This window comes from Maylandia zebra, linkage group LG2, assembly GCF_041146795.1.
Source record: "Maylandia zebra isolate NMK-2024a linkage group LG2, Mzebra_GT3a, whole genome shotgun sequence".
Lineage (NCBI taxonomy): Eukaryota > Metazoa > Chordata > Actinopteri > Cichliformes > Cichlidae > Maylandia > Maylandia zebra.
In genome coordinates, this window is record NC_135168.1 from 48,592,144 (window position 1) to 48,606,665 (window position 14,522).

Sequence of the window (14,522 nt, forward strand, 5' to 3'; positions counted from 1 at the left end):
TTTTCCCCATGAGACTTTGAATCTTCTGTCAACGAAGCACATTAAAAAAAGTCAGAGCTGCACTTTTAAATGAGCACATGAAAGTCTGCTACGTGGAGCTCGCCTAGCTGGAGGTTTATTGGCAGTAGCAGCACGTTTGCAGATCACCCACTGAAGTTGTGTTCCTGCTGTTTGATTGCCCTTATAGGTTTTGGACAGAGAGGCAGGAAAAAGACTGCAGGGTGACTTATTGCTCCAGAGTGTATGGAAAATAACAGGAGTCAGCATTTATTTGGCTATTAAATGTACAGCAGAACAGACATAATGGCCTCCCAGCATGCATGCTGGTACTTCACAAGTGATTTTTACCTGCCATGTGGCGATGGGTGGAGCAAAGCTTTCCCTTTGAGGCTACTTTGCACCTTTCAAAAAGGATATTCCAACTCAAAATGCTACTCGCTGGTGAAAAACTGATTTGTTACAATTTATTCTTGTCAAAAAGAAAATTGGTTTTTCACATACTGGCAGTTACACATTGAGTCATCGATGTAATTACACTGCATCTAAAAATGCGCTAAGACATTGGTTTTATTGACATTACATATAAAAGATGTGAAAGTGTGCAACTTGGATGTTTTCATAGTCTGTTTTGCTCCCTCTGGATGTTTTACTGGCTCTCCTCTGCAGGCTCATCAGCAGCATCAGCAGGCCGTGGGTACTGGAAGCGGGCTGGATCGTACAGATCATCCCTGGGGTTGTAGGGTAGAGGGTGCTGGTAGTAGTAAGGGTGAGGGTAGTAGGTTACTTTCTTAATGGGTGCAGGAGGTGCTGGCTCCTCCACATGTTCCTCCTCTTCTTCCTCCTCGACCGGAGGGGGTGGCGGGACCACAACCTTTCCTTTGATGGGCCTGGGTGGGTTGTCAATCAGGCAGTCGGGATCCCAGTAGGGGTCACAATCGTACTCCATGCCCTTAAAGGTGCGGATGTGAGCTGGGGGAGACTTCTTGACAAAGACTGGGGGAGGTGGAGGTGGGCCAGATTTCTTAGGAGGAGGTGGTTGAGGCACTGCCACGGGAGCTGGTGCAACCTTCTGGGGAGTGCAGTGGGGGTGGTACCGAGGGTCACAGAGCACAGGTACTGCACCTGTGGGCATGTAGACAATGTGAGGCTTGCAGAGGGGGTCCTTTTGGTTACACAGGTAGAGCACATCGGCCTGTGAAATGGCTGGAGCAATAGGAAGAGCAGGAGGCTCTGTGGGTCTTGGGACCCCTTTCATTGGCGGTGGAGGAGGAGGAGGAGCAACAACTTTGCACTTCTTGTCTGTGGCTGGGTCACACATGATCATAGGCACTCCCAGTTTGCTCTGGAAATAGGAAGCATCAGGGCCGTAGGTGTGCTCCAGGTACCTCATCTGCTGGTAGAGCATTCGCAGCTTGTCGATCTCATAGAGCTGAGAGGCGGAAAAAGAGTAAAGGAAAGACAAACTCAAGTTTATTTATGTAGCATCAAACTGCAAAAAAAAAAAAAAAGCTGCCACAAGTAGATTTATAATCTTCAGTTGGTTAAGAAAGAAACCCTGAGACACATTTAAAATCTGAAATCGTTCATGATTATATGTGTTTTTAAATTAAAAAGCTCAGTTGTAATCGCACTTCTCGACTAAGCCGAGAGGTGATGTGTTTTGAATCCCAAAATCCCGACCCTCTGAGATCAAAATGAAAAATCTTTTTTCTTCCTGCTTTTTTTTAAACTATGAAGGTTTAGATTTAAAATCTTCCACATCCAGATACAACATGTTGGTGCTGATTTTAAACAACCAGAACCTGGACTGAATTCAAAATTTAACATCCTTATTAGCTAAAATCTTACATTTGCTGGTCTGCAAAGGTGACTTGTCACAGTTTTCTGTTACTACAAAGAATGTTTAAAATAAAGAACACCTACAGTGACACATTCTGAGGTGCTTATATAGACGGTGAATATTTGGGCTACCCCAGGAAGCCCAAAGTGTTTCTTACCCCCTCAGTGTGTCCGATGCTGCTGTAGTATTTGTAGTAAGCCTGGAAGTCTGGGTTTCCTCTGTACCACCGAGGGTCCGCATTACGCTTTGGTCTGGAGTGAGTCAGAAAATCATTTGCTTTCTCTGCATCAATGCTAACATCGCCTACAGGGACCATCTCTGTAAAAAGAGGAGATGAAGCTGAGTCTTTCAAAAACAGTTGGAAAAACAGCACCGCTGCATAAAGCCTCAGAAAATTGTTCTTTTTTAACTTACGTTCCTGCTTTATGACATTCAACAAAGATTTGGCCTCCAGCAGGCCTGAAAGAGGATGAAAAATAATTTGTGGATGTTGATTTTGATTGTTTTTGAGAGGTGAACCTGTGACATTGTGAAGTAAAAGAAGCAGAGCAGACCTGGGAGAAACACAAGACAGAAGAGTGCCCCCACCAAGCACGATGAAGAAATCATCTTGAACCTCTGTGATCATGAAGAAAAGGAAATGATCATTTTGAGGAAAACTGTTAGTTCGTACAAAATAACTCTGAATCAATTACATTTCATATCTACACATTTAACAAAGGTATGTGTCTAATACCAAAATTCAATTGTAAGACATAAAAATATGTCTTCAGGTAAAACTGTTCTGCAATCTGATGCTCTAAATGCAAAGATTAATATAGACTGTAGAATATAAATGTGGCTTGCAATTAATAACTTTATTAATTCAAATTATATTTTTGCTTCTTATTGCACGACCCAATATTGTAAAGAAAACACATCTGCCCGTTTTACTCACCTGACTCGGGAGGCAGTCTTCACTGGTCTGAACAAGGCTGAGTGGGTTAAATACACATCTCAGCGTCAGTTACCCTGTAACATTATCTTCTATCCAATCGGACTCTACCGACTTTGAGACTGAAATCTTGTCTCCACCTTCCTTTTAATACACTTTAATGTGGGGCCTTTGGCGCCAATTAAGAACAGAAAGCCTCAGGACCTTTGCAGCAAAGCCATAAAACAAAACAGACTTCAAATGGAAACTCCCCATTAAGTGTGGAAGTGAAGCATCACCTGCTGGGGCAACTGCAACCGTAGTGAAAATGCTGCCTACTAACACAATATCCATGCCAGAAAAGCTTACAAAAAACATAGATGACAACCCATGTTGCCTTAAACATACATTCATAATGAGACTTCACAGATTTCTGAAACACCACCGGTTTCTAAAGGTTATTTTTACCCAGTGAACACCTGCTTTTTGAACACAGGACAGCTATCTACAGAAAAAGCCGCCTTTGTCTCGGCATGTTCAATACTCAGACTGCATTCTTACTGAAGGCCGTCATACTAAACATACATGCAATAACACACACTGGTCAGTTTAATGTTATTCTCCCACATTCCCCAATCATAACGATGTCAAATGTGATAAATAGATTGTGAATAATGTCCATGATGAAAATATAATTTCCAAGTTTACATTGTTTTAGCTTCTTGCTGTATTAGATGCAATTATTTAGATACATGTCATCAGTAGACCAAAACATTTAGGTGACACATGATTACTAGTTACTCTACCGAGACAGTGCATACAATGTGTTAGTGGGTTACAGGATCATTCATCATACAGCTGGAAGCTTGCGGTTTTGAAAGCTAGATTTGGCAGCATTAAACATTTGTTGCCTTTTCTGAATATCCAAGCCTTTTGAAATCTTTGGTTCAGTGACTCACAAACCCAAAGTCGTGCGGGTTTTGTCTTTCAACATGAAAATTGTGACTTGCAGACCTGTATGTTTTGTGGGCAGGCGTTACTCAAAGGATTAGCGAGGCGTCCCCACTGTGAAACCAGGTGTTCATACACATTTCTTCATCCCACATTATGTGCACAGAAGACTCGGCACCAGGCAGAGTATTGAACCATCATTTTATTTTAACTCTCACAATACAAGGCTCAATATAAATTTGTCTGATTTGCATCATCAAGTATAAAATGTACAGAAATGCTCAATGTTAAACGGATGCTTGCAGCCAAACCACAGGAAATACTTCACAATACTAACTTCTGACGTACATATTTACAAGCAAGGTACTGTTAACAGGATTCTTCGGGAGTTCTGGGTTTCCATTAGCTGGAATTCTCGCAATAAGAGTCATATTTAAAAAGAATCTTCCATCTGCTGGACTTACAAAATGCTTAACCTCATTACAAGTCTGTAGAAAACCCACAACAAAGAGTCCCCCACCCTCCCTCAGGTGACTGAAACAAAATGTGCATGAAGGCGTGTCCCGGGTTGTTCAGACGAAAGTGATGCGCGTGCGGGCCTGGTTGACCTGCCACACGTTCAGCTCTTCGTACTCCTCCAAGGCCTCCTGGAACTGGGCGGGCGTGAAGCCACGAGAGACGCAACGTTGCTCTGCTTCAGCCATGCGAACCAACCCACCGGCTCCACGGCCCTCTGCGGCGAGCTCGCGCACCAGAGAGAAGATGACGTCGGCCGGTCGCTGCGTCCTGCAGATGAGAAAGCAGATATTAAAAAAAAAAAGTTAACTTTAAAGCCTCAAGGAATTTTGAATAAACCTACTCAGAAATGGCACAAAGTAAGGCATGTAAACATACTACATGTACACGTACGAATGCACAAACTACATTTCCTGCTCGTTTTGAACAGGCTGTCGTGTGAACAGAGCTCCATAAAAATCAAGCAAGTTTTACAGCTTCCTTCAGGACATGCAAGAAACTCATAAAACAGCTCTGAATCAGATGACATCCAGTCATGTTAGTCTGAGCTCACTGAAAGCCATATTTAAAAAAACAGGCCTGGTTTTTAGCTCTAACCTTGTGGTGCTGGATTTGTCAGCCTGTAATGAATCCTTGGACATCTCCATCAGCCTCATGGCCTCGTTTACATCTTCCTTCTCTACGGTGTCCATCATGCGAAGCCGAGCCTGAAGTAGGGAGTTAAAGGTGAAGATAATGCTAAGACTGTAGTTTGAGTGAATGCACGAATAAGAGTTAAAAATAATCCTACAATATCCATCTCAACTTAGGCTGCGCTGTGCCGGCACTGTCAGACCGAGACAAGTGCAATGCCCTCTGGGATGCCCGGCAATTGCCCAAGTCTCCGCCTCTCAACACCAGCTAGTCTCTCTATAGCATGAAATCAAAACAGCACACAAAAGATCCCATCTGAATACTGTTATGATCAATTTGGGATTTTTGTAGAATACACTGATGACAGTCCTGGCCATGGTCAGTTTTGCATGGGTTTGCACAGCTGGTCCTTATGCACACAGGCTGACTGCCCACCCTGCAAAGCTGGCCAGGATCAGCAAAGACATTAAAGCAGCTCCCTCGTGGTCATGAAGAGGAAAATACCAAATGAGTCATCTGAAAACACACAAATAAGCTGATGTGCAGCTGTGGCACCAATACTGCTTGTGGCTGTGTTTTGCCCCCTTGTGGACATCTGTGTGCAGCATATTGCCTACCTGTTAACCTGAAGTGCTGGTTTTGCAGTAGGTGGATGACTGCTACCTGCACAAACAGCACTTTTGACAACCAGAGGCAGAGATGATACAAGACAGACTTAATTCAAGCTTTTTTAATAATATTCATGTTGTGAGTGGGTGTAGCGTTTTTGCTACTGGGACTGGTTTTGGCAGTCAGAGATTTTTGTCCAGCGTGGGAAAGAAGTGCTCACAATGCAGTAGGCCAGATTATCATCACTACCTGCACTGTAAGCACTTTATCCCACACTGGACGATCGATCAAGACAATTTAATTCCATTAAAAGCTCCACAAAAGTTGTGCAACCGAACCCCATACGACACTTGTCTGCAAATGTAAGTTCCACTGAAGTTTGATGAAAAACAATTGTAACCCTGTTTCACTTCTTAAAACAAATGTCTGACAAAATTATAACCCTCCTGCAGGAGTTCAATCAGTGAGATTGGCCTCTAAATGTTTCCAGCCACCCACTACTACTCAAGTGGATGTGGAATTCTTACCAGTGCAGTGGAGAGGCGCAGGATGGAGAGGAGCGTACGAGCAGAGGTGAAGGTGGTGTCTTTGCTGACCCGAGCCTCTTTTCTCATTTCCACGTAAGCAGCAGTGATGTAATCGGCCAGTGACTCGGGCACCACAGGCTGCCGCTTCTTGCACAGAGATATATAACGCCTGATGGAAATTACATTTGTCATTAGTTAATATTGCCTATTACGCAGACCTATTTGAAGTAAATTATCTGAGCTACAACAATAACCTTCATGTGTTCATTTTTAAACATGCAAATTCTCACCTCATCAGTTTCATGTCAATAGGGGTGAAGTGTGAGGGCGGTTGGCGGGAGTGCTGGTGCACGTAGGTGATGTGCTGGGCCAGACGCAGGTCAGCATCAGCATCTGGTTTGTCCTGGATGAGCCACAGCAAGTCGAAACGGGAGAGCAGAGCAGCTGGCAGCTGAATGTTCTGCTCGATGCTCTTCCGGGGATTGTAGCGGCCATAGGCGGGGTTAGCTGCTGCTAGAATAGAGCAACGGGCGTTGAGGGAGGTCATGATGCCAGCCTGGAAGGGAGATTAAATAAACTTGAGTGTGGATGTTAAACAGGCATTGAATGTTTCCAGATACTTCCCCTAATACTCTTCCCCCCCCCCCCCCCCCCCCGAGTACTGGCAGTAATTAAGGATACCTTAGCAATGGAGATGGTCTGTTGTTCCATGACTTCATGGATGGCGGTTCGATCTGCATCCGCCATCTTATCAAACTCATCAATGCAGCAGATGCCCAGGTCAGCCAGAACTAAGGCTCCTCCTTCTAGAGTCATCTCACCGGTTAGGGGGTCACGCATCACTGCCGCAGTCAGACCGACCCCAGATGAACCACGACCTGTTGTGTACTGGCCTGAACAGCAGACAGGGAACAAGAAAAAGCTACAATTAGCTGTTGATCAAACGGTTAATACTTCAAGCTTCACTCAGAATAAAACTTCCAATTATATGACAGGCTGTTGGCATTCAAAACTTTGCATTAAAACAAAAAGCGAGTGCTCTAATCAAACTATCCCACCAGAAGTTAAGCCGTCACAGTGTAGGACCTAATGGAAAGTAAACGCCATACTAGATAAAGCATTAAACCAGATAGGGGACAACAAACAGGACTCACTTCGAGGAGCCAGACGATCAATGTAGGACAGCAGCTGGGACTTGGCGACTCCTGGATCTCCCATCAGGCAGATATTAATGTTGCCTTGAGGAAGAAGAGACAACGGAGTAAGAGCACTGCAGTGATTACAACATTTAATGAGGAAAAACAACTTCAAAGAAATGTACCTATGGAATAAAAAAGTTTGGTCTTGTGCCAGCGTGATAAAGGAGCATAAATTATATTAAAATTATACATTCAAATTAGTATTAGAAAGCTATGTTACAATATGATGAAACAGAAGAAAAGGATTCTGCCGTTATAATCTTGTTTGTCCTCACCTCTGATTTTCATGCCTTTGGGAGCCTGTTCCACTCCTCCAACCAGCAACAGCAGCAAAGCCTTCTTCACATCTTCGTGTCCATAGATCTCTGGCGCTATGGAGCCAGCTAGCTTCTCATAAAATCCTTCATCTATAAAGAAAAAAAATTCACCTCAGACACTAAAGACCAAGGTCTCAGTTTATGTGTTCCTATTGTAGTGATGTCCAACAAACAGACCTGTGATGCTTCGCAACTCCTCATCGGTCAGCTCCTCGTTACCTAGTTCATCATCCTCAGTCTTGTTCATGAGTGTAATGCTGTGACACTCCAGATAGGTTTCTGACAGGAGACCCTGAAAAGAGCAAAACCACAATACATTTCAGTTTCTTTCTGGAGATGAGATTATTGCAGTAGCCCATGTGTACTTTGACAAGCAGATTATACCTGAACAGCCTGACTGAAGCCTGTGCGCAGCAGAGGGAGGAAGATTCCTGTGATGGCTACGTGGTCTCCTGGCTGGGCAAGACGTGTGTTTTCGCCACGCACGTACACCGTCATGCTCCTTGGGATGTTTCCAACAGGTACTTGGTCACTCTGTGTAATACCAGACAAAACTTGTGAGCTAATGTTAACCAAAACAACTGAATACAAACATAACAAGTTTGGGAGTTTCTTACGTGTTCCTGAATACGCAGTTCCTGGAACTTGATGAATTTGGAGCCTCTCGTCTGCAAATACAGTCGCCCTCCAGATTTGTTGGTGACACACTCTTGGCTGGGACACATAACAAGCGGCATGAAGGAAGGAGACTGGATCTGAAGGAAAACGAGAGGATACGATGAAAAACTTTGTTCCTGTGAAAGCATATAGATGTATAGATCAGGGGTGTCAAACTCAAACACACAGTGGGCCAAAATTCAAAACTGGAACCAAGTCGCGGGCTAACGTTAATATTTATTGAAATATATTTATTCCTCCAGATATAAGAATGAATCTTTTCTTATGGACTCAAACACGTTTTGCTGAAAAACTGAATATGGAACAAGCAAAGCTTAATACTAAACAATATATATATTAGCTGTGTAATACCAGTAGGCCAGCTCTGATAGTAATTTGGTATGGATTCGACACCTATGGTATAGATGATTAAAAACCGTCTTACTGGTTGGTAGGTCTCAGCGCCACACTGGTCACATGTGTATGTAGCCACGGCCATCATCGGTTTGACCTCAGTCGCTCGAGTCACAATACCCCGAACTGCAACCAGGTGACCGATGCTGTCGGCTCGAATATCACGCACCACTTTGGGTTTAGAGGTGCTTGGAGCTTTAAAGTAAAGCTCGCTGTGGGAAGAAGTTCACAGTTGTATAATCAAAGGACAAATAAAGACATGCAGTAAAAGCTCAGCTCTGAATCCGATTCAACTTACAATCTCCTCATGAGTTCAGGCGGGTATTGATTACGAGGGTCTCTTGTATCTGCAGGGTCACGACCCCTTTGTTCCATCATCAGCCTGTGCTCAATGTACACATCCAGAGAATCTTTGGCAATAATCTATGTATTTAAAAAAAAATAAAATAAAAAATAGACGCATTAATCCTGGGCAAAAATCACAATAGCAATTCATTTTTGGCACTTCTTAAACTGATCAACATACATCTCTTTCCTTGTACTCTGGCAGCAGCTCGTGGACAGCATCAGCAAACAGCGCTGTGTAACGTTTAGCATTCTCACAGATGCTCTCGACCAGCTCGGGGTCTTCTTCAGCCACATCATCCAGATCCACAAAAAGAGCCACCCGCTCCCTGTGGGCCAGCGCCACCTGCAATTAATTAGATGATCACCCAACAATTACACAACCATCTTTGCAGCTACTACTAACGCCAAACACACCTTCATCTACATTTAGAAGCAAAAAGGGAATTATGCATTTCGTAAATAGGTAAGAGCCTTTTTCCATCTTTCACATGGAAGCTTGATTAAGAGCCATTTAGTTTTGCTTTCACTTTTACATTTTAATGCAATCCACCCAAAACTATTCTACTTATAACAAAAATAACTAGTTCAAATAAACATTTACATTTATGATTTTGTCAAATCATAAATGTCTGCTTGTAAAGACAACAAATGGTGTCAAAGAACAGTGTAGCTAAAATGTTTTATTCACTGACCAGTGAAGCATCAGCGCTCATTAGCACACCAGATTTGTACTTTTTCTTTTAAGGGCAATAATATCAAAAATCTGCAATGAACCAACTCTGAAAACTAAATCTATACTCATTATTTCTGTAGTATACTCACAAGTTGGGCTCCATACTTGAACAGCTTCTTCCCGTTGTCATCCTCTGTGTAAAATTCCTGCAGGAACCTTTTGCATTTTTCTGCAAAACAACCAAAAAATACCTTCAGTACAATTTAACAGGAGGGAGACGAGAAAACAAACAAACAAAAAAACCCAGACAGGCCACATGCAGCAAACACTAGGTGGAGATTGATTGTTAGCCCCACACACACACACACACACACACACACACACACACACACAAAGAAAAGGCTGTTTACTTTAGTTCCCTTTAAACAATAAATCTTATTTCTGAGCTTAAAATCTGTTTAAATTGTTGATTAACACCACCGGCAATGGGCCTACACACTGTGAGCTAATTTGTTGTCCTGCGACGACCCCCTTTGTTGAGTAACATGGCATCCTGTAATCTCGATGAGTCACTACTGCCTTACAGTAAAGCACAAACTGCCACTGATGTGTTACATGATGCCAACTCCGCTCTGACGTTTCCACATAATAGTTTTAGAGCGAAATAACTGGCGACACGCAGCAGATAGCTTCTGGGCAATAATGTAAATACAACAACAGGCGCGCTCAGTTCAGGGTCCATTTTTTTTTTTTTTTGGATAATATCCCCCCACTTCTCGAAAGAGCCACAACTGTTAACAATATTTAATTCAGCGCTTCGAGAAACGAAACTACTCTTGGCCGTGATAAATAAAATACTCCACTTACTTTGACGCGGTAGCAGCAAATCCGCACCTCTGCTTTTTTTATTTCTCTCTTCGAGGATGTTATTGTAAACAAAGCAGCACATGGCTTTTTGTGCCCAGTCACTCGCGGTATCCCTCCGCCATCCCTCCGCTCTTAAAAACAGTCCCGGCTGTTGTTTTCAAACCACAGCCAGCCATCTTCTAATGTTAGCCTAGGGTTAGCCGGGGTGTACTGAACACAAGGCGCAGGCAGCCCCATCACTGCGAGCTTATTGCTCTTAATCTCTTGGCGGTGGAAGTAGCTTTCTTAATGCTATCGATGGTTCATGCACCACAAACTTCAGCCTTTAAGCGGTCGGTTAGATTCACGAATGATGACTCGGGTGTTTGTGAAGTTTATTCGGACCTTTAGAGTGCCTCAAGCACCGCTGCAAATTTAAACTTACCGTAACGTAACGTTGATGGTGTTGTTATAATGGTCGATTTTTAGTAAAACCCTGCCCTTTTAGATGTTTGTGTAACAGAAATAAAGTTTGTTTACCCAAAGTAAACAATCATTTAGAGTCTTCTTACGTTTTTAGAAATATATATACATATTGTGACCCTCAGCGTAAACGTGCTAAACACAGAACAGCACGTTAACAGGTTAACTGACAGCAGCTAGCTCGCGGTTACTAGTTAACCCGATTTGAAGACGTTTAAACACCTCAACTAAACTCTAAATGTGGACATTATAAAATTCAGTTATTAAAAAGCGAAGTAGGGGTTAACTTACTGCCATTGTGTACCATTAAATGTTAAGGTTGCGCTCGCGTTTGATATGAACTTAGCTAGCATTTGAGTGGCCTTTATAAAGTTATCTGAAAAGATGATCAACTTTTCAGCCTAGTGCTTTATCTTTGACTTTAAATGTTACACATTAAAAATGAAAAACTTCGCGACATTAATGATTATCTTTAGTCGAACAGCTCGTGTAACTGTTGAGACATGTGCTTGCTGCTGCACAGTGGCGCCTGCTCCTTTGTTTAAGGATCCATCCGGGTCACCGTGGAGCCAACAGCCTCTGTCGGTCGCGCGCGCGCGCACACACACACACACAGTACCGAAGTCGTTATCAAGAGGATAGCTAATGTTCACACAAGTTTGTGCAACTTATTCTTAACACTGCTCCCGTGTGTCGCGCGTTTCTTGACACCATGTGCAAGCACTCATTTATTTTCTATCATTGTTTTCTTTCAAGTTGAGTTAGTAATGAAACGAAGCGGTAATGTTGCGCTTTCGCACATGAAATCAAATTTTATATTATATCCAACTTCATAGCCAGTACACCCCGTGATATACGTTCACCAAGGTTTCGTGTGGGATTTTAGAAGTCATTTGGTAAAAAGTTGACTAAAACGGCCAACCTGTTGCTGCCATGACGTTAAAGATGAAACATTACCTTTCTCTGCTTCGTAATCCTTGCGAGCCATGATTGCAGGTATTGCGCTTCAGTTAAGATAACTTACTTCCAAAAACGCGAGGGGAGAAACGCAATTTATCTCAAAGCTCGGTCTTTTTAAAAAAAAAAATTCACTAACACCGGACACTAGCAGCCAGCGCTTCTCCCTTATCTCTGTACAAGAAGTGGCGCGAGTCTGACGTCTCCCTCAGCCAATAGAGTCGCTTCTTTCGGCGGGGAGAGGCGGGATTCGGTGGTGGCGCGAAAACTGCGGGCAGTCTGGTGTCACCTGACTGTGCGAACTTCCGCCCCGTTTGTCAGGAATGGCGCGAAATGCGATGATTGGATTCATGCGCAACCCAGTGTCAACAGGGTGAGCGTGGAACGAATGAACCCAACATAATGTCATGATTTACAGCTGTATTTTACGGAAGCGTAGAGCTGCCACCCAGGCAAAAGAAAAATACAAGTGTATCACGTTATAACGTGAAAGGTTTATTGTTCTAACAAGATACTTTTCCTGTTTGTACAATATACTTTTCACGTTTGAACAACATAATATCACGTTATTACAATATACATAATCATCACGTTCGTACAATATAATATTTATATTGTACGAACGTGATAATTGATTCCTTCCTTATATGAATGGTCATTCTTTTTTGTTTGTTTGTTCTAGTGACAGATTATTTGTGTTTGTTTTTAGCAAATACATCTGCAGTGTTTGAATTGTACACCAAAAGCTACTGGCAGTTCAGTTCAAAACTTAATAGGAACATTTTTTCATACAGCCTTATCATCTCATCTAATCGACTGCGAGAAAGGAAAAAAAACATATTTATCAACGTGTCAGAGCACTCCTTACATTGTGGTACATCTTATCTCCTATTATATTGTACGAACATAATCATCACGTTCGTACAATATAATATTTATATTGTACGAACGTGATAATTATGTATATTGTAATAACGTGATATTATGTTGTTCAAACGTGAAAAGTATATTGTACAAACAGGAAAAGTATCTTGTTAGAACAATAAACCTTTCACGTTATAACGTGATACACTTGTATTTTTCTTTTGCCTGGGTGGCAGCTCTACGCTTCAGTAGTATTTCCCCATTTTATAACATACATGTGCAAATGTTTTTCTGACATTTTCTCACATATGGAAATATAATGAAAATGTCGCACATTTTAATTGTCATTAGGTTGTATGGAAGCTTGTTTGTGGCTTAAAAGTGCCTGTCATAGCCAAGTCAACATTTTGATGAGTCTTAAAACTTTGACTTATTGAGCAGCTCAACTTTAAGTTACTTACAACTAGGAATAAATTTTGAGACGCCTAATAATCACCCCCCCTCCCAATTAATTTTCTGTATACAGTGCTGAATCACAACAGTAGTTATATAAATTAGCCATTTATCACAACAGTTGAGGGTGAGGGGAGGAAGACAGACAAGTACTTTAAAGCCATTTCAGAGAAAGTCAAAATTTCTAGATAAATAACCTCAAGTTTTGATTAATTAAATAGAGAAAACCTAAAGCTGATTCTTAAGGTTTTTGATCACTGTAAAATACCACCGTATATCTTCAATCAATCAATCAATCAATCAATCAATCAATCAATCAATCAATCAATCAATCAATCAATCTTTATTTATAAAGCACTTTTCATACAGAAAAAATGTAGCACAAAGTGCTTTACATAGTTAAAAGCAGCCCACCCCACCCTCCAACTCACTCCCCACACTCTCAATACACATATATCCCCCCACCCCCACCCACACACACATACACACACGCGCACACTTAAAGAGTAAAAATTGGGCTGGGCTCGCATGAGCCAAGTGAGGAAACATTATAACAGAGAGCCGTCTGCACCGGGAGCCGGTCACAGACCGCAGCCTCCGGGCTGGGCACACAGCAGGAGGGAAGCCAAGGAGCCCCCCAACCAGGCTGAGAGGACCCCAGAGACCCAGCAGCCACGGTCAATAACAGCCCCGGTGCAGAGAGCGCCCTCCGAGGAAACACTGGAGATATGACGCAATACGATATATACAGGGTAAAATGATAAAATAAATAAGAACAGGATACAATATAAATATAAATATAAATAGAGTAAGAAGATTAAAAAATGAATAAGAATAAAATCAAAAAATATTAGGTAAATCCTAAATTAATAATAGAATAACCGGATAGAATAAATAAGCATAAAAAATAAATAAACGCTAAGTAAAAGCTAAATTAAAAAGGTGGGTCTTGAGCCTGTTCTTAAAAACATGTACGTTCTCTGCGGCCCTGAGCTCCTCCGGCAGGCTGTTCCACAGACGAGGACCATACCACTGAAAAGCTGCCTCTCCGTGAGTATGTGTCCCGACTTTAGGGACAATCAAAAGGCCAGTACCAGAGGACCTCAGGGTCCGCGAGGGTTCGTATGGTAAAAGCAGATATGAGAGATAAGAAGGCCCAAGACCATTAAGACATTTAAAAACCAATAAAAGAACTTTAAAATCGATCCTGAAACACACGGGGAGCCAATGCAGCGATTCTAAAACCGGTGTAATGTGGGCCCGCCCTCTGGTCTCCGTCAGCACACGAGCTGCCGAGTTTTGCAAGAGTTGTAAAGTTGAAA

At 42.3% G+C, this 14,522-nt stretch overlaps 2 protein-coding genes across 3 annotated transcripts; both read right to left on the reverse strand.

Annotated features, from left to right (window-relative positions):
* Positions 1-439: 439 nt before the first annotated feature.
* On the reverse strand, positions 440-2,929 carry and4 (actinodin4). The gene is made up of 5 exons (XM_004545837.2): positions 2,778-2,929; positions 2,395-2,458; positions 2,255-2,299; positions 1,998-2,158; positions 440-1,429 (listed from the first exon to the last, which is right to left on the reverse strand). The coding sequence occupies exons 2-5, from the start codon at positions 2,447-2,449 to the stop codon at positions 647-649; spliced, it is 1,044 nt and encodes a 347-aa protein (XP_004545894.2). The 5' UTR covers positions 2,450-2,458; positions 2,778-2,929; the 3' UTR covers positions 440-646.
* A 962-nt stretch (positions 2,930-3,891) lies between these two features.
* On the reverse strand, positions 3,892-12,085 carry mcm7 (minichromosome maintenance complex component 7). Of its 2 annotated transcripts, none has more exons than XM_004545839.5 (15): positions 11,884-12,085; positions 9,747-9,826; positions 9,103-9,267; positions 8,875-8,999; positions 8,608-8,788; positions 8,123-8,260; positions 7,890-8,039; positions 7,683-7,797; positions 7,464-7,595; positions 7,144-7,227; positions 6,671-6,882; positions 6,280-6,545; positions 5,990-6,158; positions 4,818-4,927; positions 3,892-4,490 (listed from the first exon to the last, which is right to left on the reverse strand). In XM_004545839.5, exons 1-15 carry the CDS (start codon positions 11,912-11,914, stop codon positions 4,277-4,279), a joined length of 2,172 nt encoding a protein of 723 aa, XP_004545896.2. In that variant the 5' UTR covers positions 11,915-12,085; the 3' UTR covers positions 3,892-4,276. The 2 variants fall into 2 exon arrangements, with proteins under 2 accessions (XP_004545896.2, XP_004545895.2); XM_004545838.5 differs by lacking the exon at positions 11,884-12,085 and adding an exon at positions 10,465-10,605.
* Positions 12,086-14,522: the final 2,437 nt, after the last annotated feature.